Source organism: Arachis hypogaea, chromosome 7 (genome assembly GCF_003086295.3).
Source record: "Arachis hypogaea cultivar Tifrunner chromosome 7, arahy.Tifrunner.gnm2.J5K5, whole genome shotgun sequence".
NCBI classification, from domain to species: Eukaryota; Viridiplantae; Streptophyta; class Magnoliopsida; order Fabales; family Fabaceae; genus Arachis; species Arachis hypogaea.
The window spans coordinates 20035480-20054693 of NC_092042.1; the positions used below are offsets into that span (position 1 = coordinate 20035480).

The 19214-nt window shown below is 36.6% G+C and overlaps 3 protein-coding genes across 3 annotated transcripts in view; all 3 read right to left on the reverse strand.

The window, feature by feature from the left end:
• Positions 1-283: 283 nt before the first annotated feature.
• LOC112702734 (DUF21 domain-containing protein At4g14240) lies at positions 284-3964 on the reverse strand. Its single transcript, XM_025753891.3, has 13 exons — positions 3368-3964; positions 3218-3294; positions 2995-3078; positions 2785-2898; positions 2517-2600; positions 2361-2432; positions 2051-2118; positions 1714-1801; positions 1549-1622; positions 1101-1464; positions 942-988; positions 764-845; positions 284-583 (listed from the first exon to the last, which is right to left on the reverse strand). The coding sequence occupies exons 1-13, from the start codon at positions 3621-3623 to the stop codon at positions 512-514; spliced, it is 1482 nt and encodes a 493-aa protein (XP_025609676.1). The 5' UTR covers positions 3624-3964; the 3' UTR covers positions 284-511.
• Positions 3965-7284: 3320 nt separating this feature from the next.
• Positions 7285-10635, reverse strand: LOC112701251 (uncharacterized). Its single transcript, XM_025752033.1, has one exon. It carries the CDS (start codon positions 10633-10635, stop codon positions 7285-7287), a length of 3351 nt encoding a protein of 1116 aa, XP_025607818.1.
• Positions 10636-15802: 5167 nt separating this feature from the next.
• Positions 15803-19214, reverse strand: part of LOC112701252 (uncharacterized) — a 13914-nt gene continuing 10502 nt past the window's right edge. Inside the window, exons 7-14 of the mRNA XM_025752034.2 lie at positions 19001-19100; positions 18761-18846; positions 18597-18679; positions 17590-17717; positions 17403-17504; positions 16870-17163; positions 16652-16774; positions 15803-16356 (exon numbers count right to left, since the gene is read on the reverse strand). Of these exons, the coding sequence (XP_025607819.1) occupies positions 15973-16356; positions 16652-16774; positions 16870-17163; positions 17403-17504; positions 17590-17717; positions 18597-18679; positions 18761-18846; positions 19001-19100 (1300 nt within the window). The 3' untranslated portion in view covers positions 15803-15972. The remainder of the gene's footprint in view (positions 16357-16651; positions 16775-16869; positions 17164-17402; positions 17505-17589; positions 17718-18596; positions 18680-18760; positions 18847-19000; positions 19101-19214) is intronic.

A 19214-nucleotide genomic window follows, 5' to 3' on the forward strand; every position in this document is an offset into this window, starting at 1 on the left:
GAAGATAATTCCGTATCAAAAGCCCTTTTGCATGTTCTAAGATACGGATGCTATCACCCAATACGAAGAGTCAACAACAGTGTCTTGGATTATTTAATTACGTTCTAGATCAAATTAAAACTGGTATTTGTCCAATCCATGAAGCGATAATTAAACGGAAATGTGGATAGGATACATGTTACAATAACTTTCCATTAGCATTTAAAGTGAGGGCTGGTTTGAGAATTGCCTTGATAGAGTTGGTAGGTACGTTTTGGCTCCATCAGCAGAAAAGTTGGCAGAATTACTCCAATAATCTTAGCTTTCTTTAGGATATCAATAAACATACATGCATATATAAATACTCCCCTTCAGAAGGAAAACTTGTAAAACTTATAGATAACAAAATCAAATAAATAAATAAAAACTATCCAGAGCTTTTCCTTGTAAACATCATATTGCTGACACAAAAAGCAACCACTCCGTACTAACGGCTCTTTATCTGGATAGTTTAACACATAGTTCCTTCTTGTTACCTTGTAGAATTGGATCCATGATCCTCTGAAGACTTCTTAGGAGTTTGCCCAGGTTTACTTTGGCCTCCCTGGATGTTTAAGAAACAAGACCACAAAACACAATCATAATGAGCTAGCATTCATGCTGGATAATTACATAAGATACTTCAAGCTACCTAAGTGATAATTCAAAACCCAAACCCTGTAGAAAGTGGAAATTTGACTTCATATATCAACTATGGCAAGAAGAAGAAGAATTAATCACTTACTGCTCCCCTTTGACCAGTCAATCTTCGAGTTGATGGAGCTCGTGCGACTGAGGAAGCAGCTGCAGCTGCAGCCACACGTATTCTGCAAAATATAATTTGCACAAACATCAGAACTCATATTTGCATTAGCTTCATCCATCTCCACCACTTAAGTTTCGAAGGTTCGTTCTCCATTTACCTCTTATGAACATCAACATATTCATCTGTCTCATCAACAATTTCTTCCTGCATGGTAAAACAATTATGATAAGCAGAGAGGTTAGACTTCAGAAGGCGGGGATGATTAAAACATTGGAGAAAGGGAGACGGAGGGGCATATTTCAGAAAAGAAATTTACTTGCAGAAGTTCTTCAAATACGTCTTCCAAAGTGATAATACCAATCACTTCACCCTCTTCAATATTTTCTAATGAATTTGTTTTGCTGTCACTACGTTGCAAACCAGTTAGTTTATTAATACTGGGTGACCTTGAAGACTTGTCAATATCAACAACTACACTTTCTGATTTATCGTCCTGGTTCTGAAGTAATGGAGTAGTCAACTGTGAATCCCCATCAAAAATAGTGCTTTCTTCCTGTTTCTCTTCAATTATCTGCGGTGTTTCTTTCCCTTTCGACTTGGCTTTAACAACAGCGGCCATATGACTACTTCCTTTTTGGAACTCATTAAGAATATCATAGAGAGGCATATCTGATGGAACCCTGTCCATATAAATAACCGTTACACAACGGATATTATGCCATTATATGGAAAGCGAGATAATACATTAATAAAGACAAGCACACCGTGGAATTCTCCGAATGGATACAGCACTGACAGGGGTCTCTGTTTCTGGCCGTACAGTGAGGAGACTTTTGACCTAATAGAAAAAGAATTAATGTAAATAAGAAGAACCCAAAAAGGCTACATAATCAGGAAAAAAGTAGAATTCTGGCAAGGTTAAAACCTACAAGCAGAAGACCGATAATATTCTTTGGATTTCCAGAATAGACAGGAACTCGGCTGTGCCCCCGAGCGAGAATTTTTCCCATTGCCTCCCTGATTTTAGGTTCCCAAGGTTAACTTTTTTTTGTTTCGGGAAAAAAGTATACACACTAAGAATTCTCCCCTGAATGCAACCTAAGAATTTCTAGCTCTAACATGCAAGCAAAGGCAGAAAATATATCTTCAGCAGCAAGAATAGCAAGAATTCATCTTAAAACATTAGAGACATTTTAAAAACAATTATGTTACCTATTTACACCCTACTGATAAAAGAATAATGACCATGAATATAAGATAACCAACCAGTCCAATTTTGAATTAACATCCAAAGAAAATGTTGATTCGATAGGAGTCATAGCCTCCTCAGCAGTCTGTTCGAAGACAAAATTAAGAAGAAAACACAAGACCCTAGTTAGAATTTACCAGTAAATGCAGTAGCCTTCACATGTTTCCACTTTCCACCATCACCGTGTGCTATAAAACTAAAAATAGTTAAGAAACCTCAAATTCTGCCGCATTGATATGACAAATTGAAAACCGCATTGGATTGCCATGTAACAAAACACTAATGTAGAGGTTGAAGTCAATATGTTGTGTGAATTAGAGAACTTACCTTTTCAGTCAAATCAAGCGCTCCACTAATAATTGTAGTCTCATCATGTGTAAGCTCACCACCTTTCCCAGCCTTACAACAAGCAAATTCAATATTTGTTAATCAAAGAGAAAGACAAGACAGTTGGTTTGATTGATGAACAATAACAATATATACCTCCTGGCTGTGAATGGACACAAGAGCTTTTAATTGAGCACGCCTAAATAAAGCCTCATTGTGCCCCAACAGGTAGTCCAGAACCTGGAACAATTGTTATTCAGAAAATTAAACCCTTGCAGGCATGGTTGCTAACACACTAGAGAATTCTTCTTAACTAACCAAGATGCGTTTAAGTGTCCACAAAACAACTCCAAGAAGATCTTAATCTGTGCACACATCATAATCTAGATAACATCTTTGCAATAAGTTCTGTAGAAGACTATACCTTTCCAACGGGATAAGCAACTGGATAACAGATTAACATCAAAATTCGAACAAGCCATGCAAGGTTGGCACCTACAGCAAGACCATATCTACTACAAATTGCTTGTGGAATAACCTGAAACCATCAAACCAAAGAAGCACTATTTCAAAACTTGAAAACACTGATTAGGGACAAAAACTCTGAAATAACATTGAGAGGGAAATGACAAACCTCCCCAAAGAAGAGAACAAAAGTGACAGAGAGAATGATGGCAACAAACTGATTGAATAGCTTATCAAGGTATATGGGAAGAGCCTGCAGATTGCAAGTTCCAAAGCCAACAGCTATTTAAGAGTTAGGCAGGGTTTAGCAATCAGTACGAAACTCTACATACACAATTGCGAATAGAAATTGATTGGAAGGAGTTGTAGAAAGGGGATTGCAAATTCAATACCTCCATGGCAGCAGCATTACAGAGAAGCAAAGTGACAAGAAGCTGGTGCTGTTTCTGAACCACGGGAAGTATAACCGCTACACCGTAGTAATAAGAATAGTTAACAGAAAAGAGAGAAAGAGAAGAGGAAGAAGAGGAGTAGTAGAGTACCAGCTTGCTTCTTCTCGGAGGGAGAACCACTGCGCTGAAGGATCTCGAGGTCGACGAGACCAAGAGACATGAGACCGAGGGTGAGGCCGGACATGATTCCTGCAAAGAGCACAAGGAAGCAGGAGATTCCGGCGTACACGAACCACCACACATCGCCAAACGGAATCTCGCTGCCAAGAGCTGACGCCGCCTGAACCTGAGGGTGGTCCCGAGTCAACATCCGAGTCACCATTAACGCGCTAAGCAAATTTACCATCCTGATCCTCGATTCAACAAGTAATTCTTCTACTTCTCTTCTTCTTCTTCCAGCAGAGGTGGGATATGCTATGGTAGCAGCTAGGGGTTGTCAGAATCCAACCGGTGATTAAACCGGTTAAATTACTAACTATTTGCAACTCAATATGAGAGAGTGAATAGAATTTTTTTTTTTCCCTTTTCTCCCTCTGTTTGAAAAAGTGGTGATTGATTAATAATTAGTAGCAGGTGATTGTGGCCATAACTATCAGAACTAATAATTAAATCGGTCAAATTACTGAATTACTAATTAAATTGGTTTATTCAGTCTCATTTAAATTATCAATTGTGCAGAGATTAATCAAGAAAAAGAAAACACCTTAAAAATTAAAGTTATAATACAAAGGCTGAAATTATGACTTTTTTTTAAAAAAAATATATTCTGTTAAAAAATAAACTAATATAGCAACATTCTAAATGTTTTTTTATAAAGATAAATATTATTCTAGAAAAATCTAAGTCACATTTATAAATTTAAAGAGGGTAGTCAATAGCAGAATAACTATAAAAAATAGCAGCAACAGGATGAAAAAATACAACCAAAATACAAATTCAATACTGACACAAAACAAAACAGTTTGACGATCAATTAGTCTGTCTTTTCTTTCTCGTTTCCAAGACTCTATATAAAACCAAATCAATCTTTTCATCTTCTCCACATTCTTTGTTGAATATTTTTTTGTTTCTAGTTTTCCATATAATCACTCTCTTTTTGTACTTTTTAGCAACTTTATTCTAAACATGCAAGGAAAAACAGAAGGACCAAAGAACAGAACATAGAAGACCCCTCCCTGAATGCAAAATAAGAAAATATAACAAAAAAACTTCAACTCAAATGAAAATTTTATCTTAAAACTTAAACGGCTAAAATCTTTTCATTTTCTCTCTCTTTAAAAATAAACTCTTATTTATTACCACTGACCGCCAAATCAAACCATTGCAAAGTAATTAATCCACTAAGAAAATTAAAGAGTGTCACACAATACCAGAAAAAAGACACTTTTATTGAATCGTCATCATTTGATTATCAAGCTAGGAGACAAATTTTGTAGTGTTAATGAAAATATCTTCTACTCTATTATCTCTCTCAGTTTTTCCAACTTTAGTATACAAGCCTAAAAAGGAAAAAGAATAAAAAGAACAACAAATTAAATCAATTAGTTTTACATACAAATACAATTCATCTAAACCTAATACAAATTAAAGCAATCAGTTTTACATTCAAATACAATTAGCATCAATAAATTAAAACATAAAAAATCAAGTATAAAAAAATTAATAAGAACAACTTATTATACCTAATGTAATTTATTATGTAGTACTCTGTTGGACCGACTGTGGAGAGCTCTTGACAACCGGGGAGACTTCGGAGAGGAATCAAGCGAGAGAACATAAGATGAGAAGACACCACATTCAACTCAAAACCTTTATGTTCTCTCGCTTGATTCCTCCCCGAAGTCTCCCCGATTGTCGAGAGCTCCCCACGGTTGGCCCAACAAGTGGTATCAGAGCCGATGGTTAATCGGTCTGGTGGTTTTAAGGAGTATTCAAGGTGAAGCATCGAAAGTCTTCCCGGTAAAGGTGGTCCGGGTGGCGTGTCCTGCGGTGTTTTGCGGCGGTGTGATGGACGAATACTCATGGTGGTGGAGGAGTTAGAGGGGAGTTGATGCTTGATGTGGAGGCTCACACTTGAGGGGGAGATTGTTAGTGTTGCAAGTGTGAGAAGTGTTGAAGTTAGTCTCATATCAAAGAAAGCAAAAAAGAGTGAGAAGTTTATAAAATGAGAGACCCATTAACTTGAAACCTTAAGGTTTTGAGTTGGATGTGGTGTCTTCTCATCTTATGTTCTCTCGCTTGATTCCTCTCCGAAATCTTCCCGATTGTTAGTGAGTTTTTTTAGAGACTATGTTTTGTGGTGGCTAAAGTTACCTATAGTTGACTGGCCAATAAGATAACTAGAAAAATATGGTAACTCGAAATATTATTATAATGGCAGAGTGGTAATTACATGTCCGAGAACCATTTTTTGATGGATTGGACTTTGAGTGAAATGGACAATAAATAAAAAAAAATAAAATTATAATGATACATTTCAAAAAATGTGTGTCAAATTGAGATGAAATATATAATAATTGGATTCTTAGTGAATTAAATAGTTAGAACTAGTTAAAAAAAAGGATGATGGAAAATAAAGTAGTAAATATGCAAAATAAAGTAGTAAATATTGTATTCAGTACGAAAATAAAAATAATAAACATTGTAATGTCTAATGCTCAGGATTCTATTATAAACAATTGTTATCATTTGTAACAATATTAAAGTAAAAATATTAATTAAAATGAAGAAAGTCGCTACCATTGTTCATATTTGTAGAACAAAATCTTACATAATAATAAAGTGTGAAAATCTATACTATATTTATACAATTGTAAGTCTTTAATATTTTTTTTGCAAAAAAAAAAAAAAAAGAGTAAACTCTCTCTTAGTTGGTAAATTTTAAAATCTAATGATTAAGTTAATTACCATAAACGCTAACTATAAGTGATCCCGTTATTTTTTTATCTATGATATATTATTTATATTTCATAAAAGTTTTAAGAACCATGAAAAGCATAAGAAAATTATTATTGTAACTTGTAACCAAATACTTTTATACTAAACACTAAAAAAGTAATGAAATTAAATTTTATGTGAGAGAAATTGAAAACCATAAACTAATATTATTACAAATAATATTCAATTAATTATAAATTACTTAATTAATAAATAGAAGAACTATATATCCTCCATATTTGTAACTATTTTTTTTGTTTGACCAAAATAAATTTTAATCTTTGTAGTTAAATATAAACTCTAAAATTTGTATAATTAAACTAATTATCGTAAAAGCTAAGCACATGGATGACTCATTTATTTTTTTTATCTATAATATATTACTTATATTTTAAATATGCTATGACAACAATTAAAAATAAAAGAAAAAAATTGTTATTTATGAGAACAATAAAAAATGTACATTAACTTTATTACTAATAAAATTAAATAATTTAAATATGAAAACGTGAATCATATATATACCTTTTAAATCTTAAATCTTAAATCCTCAACTTAACAACTTTTAAATTTAATTTATTATAATTTCTAATCTCTGAATATTCAAACCTTTTGATCTAATTTAAATTATTTTGACTACACCGTGAATATTAATTCTGATGCCATTAGTCACGAATACATAACTTCTTAACTTAAATAATCCCAAATTTAGCATGCTAATATTATTTATGCATTTTACTTTATTAAAAAAATATTAAAGATTTGCAATTGTATAAGTATAATATAACTAGTACCAGTTTTTTTATTTTAATTAATAATTTTTATTACTTTATTATTGTTTACGATGGAATCTTTGAGCATTAGGTATTACAATGTTTACTTTTATTTTTGGGTTGTATAATGATACAATGCTTACTATTTTATTTTGTATCAACTCCTTTTTTTTTTGGACCTGGGCCATGGGCCAGAGATCTGACCCGGCCACACAACCAGAACCCGATTCACCCCTAACCCGATCCTGCTAGTGCCCGACCCTAAATCTAATGTCATCTTTCTCGCCTTGCTCTCTGTTAGCGCTTTATGTTGCCGCCGGAAGCTCCCTTACCAGACCGACTTGTTGCATGGATTTGACGCCTGAAGCATCCTTCCCTTTTGGTATCCTCCGGTCCAATCTGCAAAGTATCTTTCTGAGTTCTCCCGCATCCCCCGTTTTCCTCGATAGCCCGGTAATAAAGCCTCTGATGGTGGGTCCGCCTTGGAACATCCATTTGGCCTGTCTTGGCCGCAGTGATCGTCTGCCTCGAAGCAATCTGCATAAAACAAGGCACCTCGGCGCTCCCTCCTCGATCTAATCTCCAAGCTTCGCCAATTGGATTGCTCCTCTCTTCAGTTGGCGCATGCGATGCCATGGGTCGATGCTGCGCTCCCCCTTCAGCTTCTTGCATGTCCCGATCTTCCATGTCCACCCCCTCAGGTAGCTCCTCTTCTGTTTGATTTCTTTGCTGGTTGGTTGGAATTGGAACCCCTTTGGCTGGATTTTGTGCCCTTTGATTATGCTGTAGCATTGCGAACCTAGCTTCTATTCTGATTGTGTTCCTGACAGGATTAGGAGTATTGAAAGTCCACTGGCTTCTTAGATCATTCTTCACTGCCATAGCTGCCAGTTGGCGAGCTTCTATGTTGCCTTCCCTTGGAGTCCAGGTAGCTCCCACATCTGGCGCCTCTTCCAGCAGTTGCAGAATGTCTCTTAGGATTGCATCTGCTTCTGCCATAGGCATTCTAGCCTTAATGGCTTGAACCAGCGGTAAACAATCTGTCTCAATTATACAGTTTTCTATTTGTAAATTCTTTATGAGAATGAGAGCTTCTCTATATGCCTGAGCTTCTGCTGCTAGTGCTGAATTTGTGGTGAATTTTGATGTTGTCCCAGTGATGATCTTTCCCTGCCAGTTCCTGATAACGACTGCTGAGGCTACCTTGCCTGTATCCCTATGGAAAGCCGCATCTGTGTTAACCTTCAACCTATTTTGTGGTGGGGGCCTCCAGGTAATTCTCTTCCTATCACCAATCATGTCTGTTCTTGGATTTTGGCTTGTGCTGCTTCCCTTTGTTGCATTGTGAAATTCTGCTGCTAAATGTTCTGCATTAATTGTTACCTGTTCTAGATTGATTTTTGTTTGCTGGAATATGTATTGGTTCCTTGCCTTCCATATACACCAACATACACACCCCAGATTACATAAAATTTTCTCCTGATCCTTTCCTGTCCAGCTTTTTATTTTCTGAACTGTTTCCATCATCCATTTTTCGAACGAGGTCACATTATAGGCTGTAGGCTTATCTGTACATTTACGCTTATACAAATTTATATTAACTGGCAGAATTCTTTCCACTGCTTTCCATAAGAACATTTTAATCTTTTGTGGCACTGGTAATCTCCATATAGTCACCCAAACCTCCCTGAAGTTCTGACTTGACGAGGCTTTGTTGAATTTTGTCTCTTCCTTTGCATCTTTCTCCTCTTTCACAGCACGGTAGCCTGATTTTACTGAATATTGTCCGTCCACTCTATATGGCCATATAAGATTGTCCTTCTTGTTAATCAGGCTGATGGGCGTTCTAGTAATCAAATCTGCTATGTTCCCCGGGAATAATTCCTTAATTTTGTTCTCATCCCAGCCCTTCCCCTGTTTTATTAGCTCACTCACTTTTCTAATTTGCTCTTCTCCACTTCTCCCCATTTTACCTCTTCCTGCCACCCAATTATCCCCCCAGATATCTATCTCCATTCCACTCCCAACGCTCCATTTGCCTTTCCTTCTAAGGAAATCCCTTCCCTCCAACAAGCTTTTCCATATCCATGACGCGTTCCTTCCTTCTCCCGCTTCCCACAGGCTGCAGTTGGGATAATAAATTGCCTTAAGAATTCTTGCCCAAATTGCTTCCTCTTCTTTTAGTAGTCTCCAAGCCTGTTTTGCTAGGTGCGCAATATTTTGGCATTCTAAATCCTTAAACCCCAAGCCTCCATTTGTTTTACATTTAGTCAATTTTGTCCAACTTTTCCAATGAATGCTTTTTTCCTTCCCGTTGTTTGCCCACCAAAACCTGGCTATTGCTGCCTCGATTCCTTTGCAGAAGGATTTAGGAAATTTGATGACATTCATAGCAAAAGCCGGGATCGCTTGTATTACTGCTTTTATCAAAATCTCCTTTCCGGCTTGATTTAACAGCTTATCTTTCCATCCTTGCATCTTGTCTAGTATTTTCTCTTTTATCCACTCCAGCGCCCTATTCTTGGATCTTCCCCATCTCGCAGGCAACCCTAAGTATCTTCCTGGATCCTCCCACGCCGCCATTCCGGTGATCTCTTCTATGTTCACCCTCCTCTGTATAGATACTTGGCTTCCAAAAATCAGCCCGGATTTCTCTGTGTTGATTCTTTGACCTGACACTTCCGTGTATTTGTTTAAAATCTGAATGAGTTGATACATCTCCTCCTCTTCCGCACCTGCAAAAATTATGCAATCATCAGCGAATAACAGATGAGTAATGACTGGTGCTGATGGGGCTAATCTTATTCCAGAAATCAGCTTATCCCTCCTCGCCTTTTTCATGAGATTAGTGAAGCTTTCAGCTGCCAAGATAAAGAGGTAGGGTGATAAGGGATCTCCCTGTCTAAGACCTCTTTGCGGGGTGATCTTATTAGATAGCTTCCCATTTATTTTAAATCTATAAGTGGCGCTTTTTACGCAACTCATAACCAGCCTCACCCATTCATTACTGAAACCCAATTCTTCCATGACCTTCTGCAGAAATTTCCATTCCAATCTATCATAGGCCTTATTCATGTCCAATTTCATGGCTAGGTCTTTGCTTCCCGAATTTCCTTTTCTATTTAACGTATGGAACGCTTCCTGCACAATAACTATATTGTCTTGTATGAGTCTTCCTTTGACAAAAGCACTCTGAACTGGAGATATGATTTGATCAAGCACTTTCCTTAATCTCCCCACCAAGACCCTTGTTACAATCTTATATGCAAAATTGCAGCAATTTATTGGTCTAAGCTGATTGAGACTTTCCGGTTGACTGACTTTGGGTACCAAAACAACAGTAGTTTCCCCTAAGTCCCCAGGAATGAGACCTTCTTCAAAAATTTGCTTCACTACTCCACAAACTTCTTTGTTCAGGATCTCCCAGTGTTGTTGGAAAAATAACCCATTCAAACCATCTGGCCCCAGAGCCTTCAACCCTCCCATACTAAAAACTGCCTCCCTTATTTCCTCATCATTAACTTTTGCCATCAGTTCCTTATTCATCTCTCTGGTGACTCTCCTTGGTATGTCTCTTACGCAGTCTTCTAGATTTCTGTCCCCTTCGGAGGTAAATAACTTAGTATAATGCCTTTCCACTATCCTCATTATGTCTTCCTCTCCTTGTATCCACTGCCCTGTTTCATCTCTCACTTTGTCAATTCTATTCCTAATTCTTCTCTGAATGGTTGTTGCATGATAGAATGTTGTGTTTTTGTCCCCTCATTTTAGCCATTTCAACCTAGATCTTTGCCCCCAATATTTTTCCTCTTGTTTCCAAAGTTCTGATATTTGGTTCTTTAATTCCCTCTCTCTTCTCTGATCTCTTTCCGTCAAATCAGCCTCTTGGATATGATGTAGCTCTGATTTCTTTCTTTCTAATTCTTTATCTGCTCTCTTGAACTTCCGTCTGCTCCATTCCATCAGCTCCCTTATGCATCTGTTTCTCTTCCTTATGAATTGGCCCCAAGAATTTCTGTTTCCCTCGTTCTGTTGCCAACTCTTTATGATCACCTCTTTGCACTCCTCATGCTCAACCCAAAACGCCTCAAACTTAAATTCTTTTTTTATCCGACCTCTTGGTTGAGTATCCAATATAAGCGCACAATGATCCAAACTTATAGCCGGAGCTGCTTTTAGACTAGCGTACTGGTATATCTGCAACCATTTCCAGTTCACTAACACCCTATCTAGTCTTTCTCTAGTGATGAAATTGTTTCTAGGATTGCTAAACCAGGTGTATTTACTTCCTTTAAGGTCAACATCCATCAAGCCATTCTCATTTACAAACCTTCTAAATGTTTCTAAGCAGATTTTTGGTTGTGGAAGAAGACCTACCTTTTCTTCTTGACTTAGTATATCATTGAAGTCCCCCAAATAAGCTTGAGGTTCCTCCTTGCTTATGTTACTTACCATAAGCTCCTGCCATAGCTTCCTCCGCTTTTGAAAAACAGGATTTCCATACACAAAAATACCCTGCCAATTCAGATCATTATTAATGTTAATATTTGCTTTAATATAGTTATCACACCATTCATAAACATTAACATTAACATTAGATTTTCATAGGAGACATAGTCCACCGGACAAGCCCCGGGGTTCTACGCAAAACATATTAACAAAATTCAACTTCCTTCTTATCCTATTCATTCTATCCTTACTGGCCCTAGTTTCCATTAGAAATACTATGAGCGGCTTGTCTTTTTTACATAGATTGTATAACTCAGAGATTGTCGGGGCAGCCGCAATTCTCCGACAATTCCAGCTGATTATACTCATGGCTGAGGTTAGGGCATGTTAAGGCCCGCCTCCTCAGCCATTTGTCCTTCCTTGAAAAATTCAGTGTCCTGTATTGCTAGTTGATACTCCCCTGAGTCCTGAGAAGTATTGCTGTTCTTCAGTTTCTTGGGCTCCTTCTCCTCATACTCCACCCTCCATTCCTTGTCTGTTAGCAAAGGCACCTGTATAAGTTCTCTTTTCCTTTTTAGATTCAGTTTCATTTCCAGCTTCTTAGCTAGCTTTTTTTCCCAATCTGCCTGTACCTTTGTTCCTTCCTCTTAATCTTCATCACTTGCTAACTCGACATAGTAGATATTCTCCCCCAAGTGAGCATGTTAACCCTCAGAATCATGAACTCTTTTCTACCTTTCCTTTGAAGGTTTCTTTTGTTTGTCCTCCTCCCTTCCACTCTTCAGCAAGGCTTGATCTGAAGGTTTATTTTGTTTGTCCTCTTCCCTTTCATTCATCAACAAAGCTGGATTTTCGTTCCCTCCCATTCTACCATCACAAACTTGTTTACCCTTGTGTCTTGCTACCATTAGTCTTTTTAATTCCTGGCCTATGGTCTCTTTTCCTTTTTTGTTCTCCAGGCCCAACCTCCCCTTCGCAATGCTGTAGCTATTCACTTCCCCTTCCTCTGTTATATATTGCTTCAGCCCATTACCTTCCACATTCTCTTCATGTAAAATATTTGTCCCTGTATTGGCCCCATTCTCCTTTGTTGGGCCCTTCCTTCCTAACCCCTGCTCCCCAAATATTTTTTCTCCCTTCTGGGCCTTATTGTTATTGGCCTATTCATTTTTCCTCTCCTTTATCTCCTCAATGAGGCTTTTCAATTTATAGGCTGCTCCTAGGGTAATCTGTGTATTCCTAACTCCCTGAAAATCAGGAATTTCTGGTACTTTCTCTACCTGCTCTTCTGCCTCAGTCATCTCTTCTTCTCTCCTAGTTTGGTTTTTTTCAAACACTCTCCTCCCTGATTTTCTGCTGCAATGCATGTTCATCCCTTATCCTGCTCTCCTCTGAGCTTTGCTTTTCCCCACTCTCCCTTCCCCGATTCTGTTGCTCATGCGCCAATTCCTCTCCCTCCTCACTCCACCTTTGTTGTTTTGAGCTTTCTCCACCCGCTGTTGACCCTGGTCGGCCATGCCTTGCTCCCAGACCTGGTGCATACCTCTTCTTAGTGGGATCCCAGCATGCCATGGCAGTTGGGTTCTTACATGTCTTCTTCTCATGCCCAACAATTTCGCAATTGAAACAGTAGCTATCCGGCAACCTTTCATACCTGAAGAAGACCCACAAAGGAAGCAGCTCCTCCCTGTCTAACCAAAAGCCTATGGGTAGAGCCTTGGTAATGTCGATGCTGACCCTGATTCTTAGATATGATCTCCTCAGAATACCATCCGTTTTTAGGTCTTCCGCCTCTGCTAACACTCCCAACATTTCTCCTATGCGCGCTCCTGTCTCTTTATCCATGAAGTCGAGCGGGATGCCGTGGATTTGAATCCAAAATTCCATGAAGTCATGATCTACCTCGAACACAGATTCACCCTCTCTCCATAGTCTAAGGTTGATCATATTGCCTCTAACATTCCATGGCCCGTTCTGCATGATTTGTAGCCCTTTCTTTCTATCTTTGAAACTGAACAACATCTTCTTCGAACCAATATCAGTAACTGCAACTCCCTGTGGGTTTTCCCACATTCCCAGTAAGGCAGTCTTGCATGTTTTGAAACTTATCTCCTTATTACTTATTATCTTGCCCACTACATTTAGGCAATCTTTCTTGTATCCCAGCTCTCCAGGTTTATTAAGCTTGATTACTTTTCCTTCAATGCTGCTCATGCTGTGGGTTGCTCAATATATGTTGTTGTGTTTTACCGGTCTTTTTGCTGTTTAAGCACTCTGGTTGGTAGAGTATAGTGGATATTAGGAGGTTTGTTGTGGTAATTGAAGCTAGTTGAAAACTCCCTTTTAGAGAAGAACCTGCAGTTCTTGGACGACTCTCCTATTGAGAGAGAAAAGCTCCCTTTTGGAACTCGACCCAACTCCTTTTTTTTTAAACCACATTCTAACTATTTAATTTACTGAATGTCCAACTACTATTTTCTTTTATTTTGACACACATTTTTAGAACATTTCATTCTGATTCTATTTTTTTTATTGTTTATTTCACTCGAGGCCCAATTCATTAAAAAGTAGTTCTGAAACCTGTAATTACTATTCTACCATTGCAGTAATGTTTTTTGGATAACCTTATTTACTTTGAAGGGATATATCATATATTAGTTATTGTTTTTTATCTATGTGTCCTAATTTTATTAGTCAATCAACTATAACCACACTTAGGTACCACAAAATATGGCCACCACACTTAGTGATTTTGCTTTTCCGAAATATATATGACGTAGTGGTATATGAATTTGATCATATATGCATGTGAGATTTTGTTTTTCGTGGCTTTGTGTCATCAAATTTTTTAGATTAAAAATTAAACTGAAAAGGTTTTGCTACATAAAGAAAGTTAAATATCTTATTGTATATAATCGTATATGTTGCTACTTGCTAGTTGCTACATCATTCACACTTTGCTTTGGTATTATATTTTTCTTCAGATTTTATAAAGTGTAATTATTTTATGTCGGATGTATTAAGGGCCCGTTTGGAATTTTAGAAGTAACTTTTTTTAATTTTTGACTTATGAAAAATAGTAGTATTAATGTCTGGTGTAATTTTCAAAACTAAATTACAACTTTTTAAGAAGTTATTTAGGAGTTTATAGAGAAGTTAAAAAAAAATGACTTCTCTCATAATACTTCTACTTTTTATCACATTTCTATAAAATAAGCACTTTTAGAATTAAAAATTCAAACACAAAATAACTTATTTATAAGTTACTTTTAACAGAGTTATTTACTGTTTAAGTTATTTTATCAAAAAGAGCTTAATTAAGTTAGTTATCCAAACTGGGTCTAATTGTGGTCAAATCTAAAAGTTTTAATTAATTTTTAGTCCGTCCATTATAACTCGGTCGAAACCGAACTATATCTCGGATTTCATTATTTTTTTTATCTTGGTGACTGCTCGGATTTCATTATTTAAAATGAGTGTTTTTATATCAATCTTTAATTCTTTATGAAATTAATCCCCTCTTTATAGCTGTTTATTATTTGACCTGTAACTGATCATCCTAAACAACAGTTTTGAAGGTATGAATTGCTAATAAAAGAACCTTTGAGTAGAACAAAGAGGTATGTTGAGTAAAAATATTAGAATCATTGATATTATCTTACAAAAACTGACTTCAATGTCAGATTATCTTCTACATGTACCCCCCATGTTTTTCATTGGCCGATGTATATTTCATCCATCCAAAGTTGATCAAGGACAAACTGGGCTGGACGAACCATACAAAAAGAAGTGACTTATCAAGCGAGATAAGCTTCTTTTTTTTTTCAAAAGAAATATTGATTTTTTTTATAGGAGGTTTAGTTGAGGTTTTTTATTTTTAATTTTGAAATTTGTTTATAATTTGATTTGAAGAGAAGTTCGAGAAATATTTATCCTGCATATTTTTATACAAGTATCAAATTAGTATCAATTATAAAAATGTACACGTAACAAGATTAAATTAATAATACTGAAAAAAATAAACTTATGTGCTTTTCAGATGGTGTTTAGTTTTGTTTGGTTAACCAAAATTCCATACTAGATTGTCAAATTGGTTTCACCAAGAATGAGGTTTTGCATTTCTGTTCACAATTGATTTGTTGTGTTAATCTTTTACACAATTACTAAACACAAGTCACTTTATTTCAAAATCAGTTATCCAAAAACAAAAGCACTCTTAAATCCTGGCCCGTAGACGTTATGGAGTGCCCTGTGTAAGCACACCTATTTTGGAAGGTGCGCCACAAATGGAACCTCATTTCTTAGTTACATAAACATTGTTTCACATGCAACTCATCAGCATAGAAAATTTTCATGCTCAGTAATAGGATTTTAATAGTAATGCTTGTTTTGTTTAATAAACGAAATTTTTTTATTTAGTTTTATCTCCGGTCCTGGGTAGACCAGAACATGTCGATTCAGAAGGATATATAAGAATTATTTAAATAAAATTAGCATAACTGACAACAAAATTGGGAATATAATTCAACACTTCATTCACATCAAAACTCCTTCCACATTATTAAGGGCTCTTTTTACCAACTTAAACTTCTGATTTAGATCTTTGTTGGATTTGACAATGTACTCTCTACCGAAGAATTCAATGCCTTGTCGAAGACCCTCGAGTTCAGGGGCCACGGCCACACGTGTGAATACATTCCAGACTGTGCTATCAGGGTACTCGAAGATGGCCTCAAACAGCATGCGGAAATGCATAACTCTTCTCGGGGATAACAGGTTGAGATCACTGAGCTCCACAGTCTTCAACACTGCAAGGGAGAGGGTGAAAGAGGAAACCATTTCAGCCACAAATTTGGCAAGGTGCATTGACCTCAGAAGCTGCATTGAATCAAGTTCCTTAAAGTGGTCCCAAATGCAAAACTGCAAAAACGGTAGGGGTAAAAATGAGTTATAAATTAATATCAAGTGCTGTTATGATAACATAAATCAAGCAAAATAATGCAATTCACATTCGACATCCAAAGCATTTGAGAATTCCTCAGCACTGTTTTGTCACACCTGTGCAAGCACCCACATTGGTGCAACTATTGATCACAGTCCAATAGTTTCTCATAATCACCTACCTCTTGTCATATTTTCCATACACAATAGCAATATATAGTTCTGTTTCAAATTAGCATTCATACCAGTTTTATAACAAGGAGAGGAACATTACCTGCAGAGTAAACTTGTGATTTTTGTCATGCTCGCACAACTTCGTCGCCAGCACCGTATAATACTTGTTAAAAACTTTCTCTTGCAAGCAACACTCTAGAAGAACCCGCATTATATCTCTGTCCTGTAGCATTAAGAAAATAGATATGTCAACATGGAGGCTCTCATAATTGAAAGAACACAAAAAGTTTAGTAAACTTAAAAAAAAAAAAGGCTGACCTGCTTCCCAGGTAATTCTAATCGAAGAAGCTTCTCAAATGCATCAATATAGTCCTCACCACTCATTATTATACAGAAGATTGCTCTTCTGGCATCTGTGTTCATCTTTTGCGCAGCAGCAAGCTGAAGCATGCGTTGTGTTTCAAGAACATCTTTGTCGATTCTGTTAGCAACTTCTTCAACATTATCTGTTGCAGAAGCCAAATCCCCAGGTAACCACCACTGACCCTTCTTATCAGGATCAAGTAACTTGCTCCATTTAAGACCTCTAAGTAAAATGTCATCCACTCTTAACTGGAAATAACACAAATGAAACAGAAGTTACTGGGAATGAACAAAAGAATAGTTACTAGGAACACATTTCTTTTCTTCACATCTTTTAAAAATAAAAGTCTTAAAATAAATTCGTTCCAACTTTGTAAGATATCCTCCCCCACCCCCCACCCCACGCCAAAAAAAGTAATTATCTTTTACAAGTAATATCTACAGAGAAAGGTGATTGAATAATAAACAATTCCAAATAAGAATGCAACCTTCTGCAACCACTTCTTAATCCGAGTGTGGTGTGCAGGGTCCTCCCTTTGTCTTTTCTTGTTGTTCTTGATGTCACATATGGTTTCAAGCATGAACTCCATCTACAAGTGTTACCAAGTAATCAGTGCTGAACTATGTGCAGAAAAACCAGAGAACTTCTCTGATAATAAAATATAGCATGCTCACTCTTTTACTATTTCTCTTTTCATGATTATCTCTGGAGGAAGCCTTCAGGTCATTTGTCGTCTTCTGAACACTAACGATAAAATTTTTCATGGAAATTGGATCATCAGCCCTAATTTTCATTCCACAACCTATTAAGACAAATGGAATAAAGATAAAAGTCAGATATGGTTCATCCATTGGGAATTTCTTATAAAAATATCTAGAGAAGTACATTAGTAAATAGTAACAATTATAAATTCACATAAGCAAAGGAGATAAAAGGATTAAAATAAGTAAATATAAGACCAACTCCAAAGACCGAAGAGAATAAAGAGACAATGGTAAACTGCATTAGGTTATCAAAATTACACATACCATCCATCTATTTGACCAGTATACACTCACCTCTCCTCTATTATGTCATTACACTGAATTTGTATTAAAACGAGTAGAAAAAAGGTCAGTTTTAACACCCCCCACAATCTCATTATGCATAGAGAACACATAAAGATAGAATAATAATTATAAAGACTCTTGTTCTTTTAACATTATTATTTAAGGGTATTTTTCGTATTAGTACACAGGTGACACACATGTATAAGGATCTGTTAATTACATTAACACCAGAGGATCTAAGTGTATTGTTTAGACGTGCAGTTGGTATAACATAAGGAAGGAGAATGTATACTGGTCAAATAGAAGGATGGTGCAAGTAGTGTTGATAAATCTTAAAGGGTGTGAGCGCAATTTACCAAAGATACAACAAGTCAACCACCACAAACAAATTAAAACAAATACCCTATGGAATATTTCATAAGATGCATGTATGGCTTGTACAATAAAAAGTTGGCCAAATGCGTAAAAAATGCTTCTGAAGAGTGCAAAAGCTTAAACTGACTTTAAAATCTGAAAATTTATAGCATTCAGTCCCTTAATGTCAAATTGTCCCACCTCCCCACCAAACAACAAACTGCAGAAGGGAACATTACAAACTAGAAAAATACCCAAGGGAAAAATAAAAATCTTACACTGTAGAACTGCCAATATGATAGAGACATCTATCTCGGTCAATCGCTTGCTCAACATGACTAGAAAGTCATATATTAAATCACTAAAGCATTAAAGAAGATATCTGTCAGGGTACAGTTAAAAATCACTTAATACTTCAAAATGCTTGGTGAAGTATACCCACCTAGAACAGACCCCAAATATGCATAAATAGGATAAGAGAAGTGTAAGATTCCGCAGAGAGAGATTGTCCTCTTTAAGGTACTCATCCTGGAATGAAATATGTGAAGATTATAAACTACAGTCAGTCTGCACAATACAATGAGAGCACAAGGGTGATCTGATGAAGAAACTAAAACTAAAAAGGGCAATATATATATATATATATAAAATCAGCATGTTGGACTTCTTTTTCAAGCATTACCTCAAAGCATTTGGCAAAGGATGCCATAAACTTTGCACTGAAGTCAACACCAACTAAACAGGCCATCCCTGCAACAAATGCAGCAAAAACAGCAGCGTACCTTCACCAAAAGAGGAAGAAGGGGAGAGGGATGTCAGTTAAACTAAAAGCAACATTGTGCAGTATTCAATGTAAGATCAAAGAGGAGGGATCTGACATACTCAAGGACTGAACA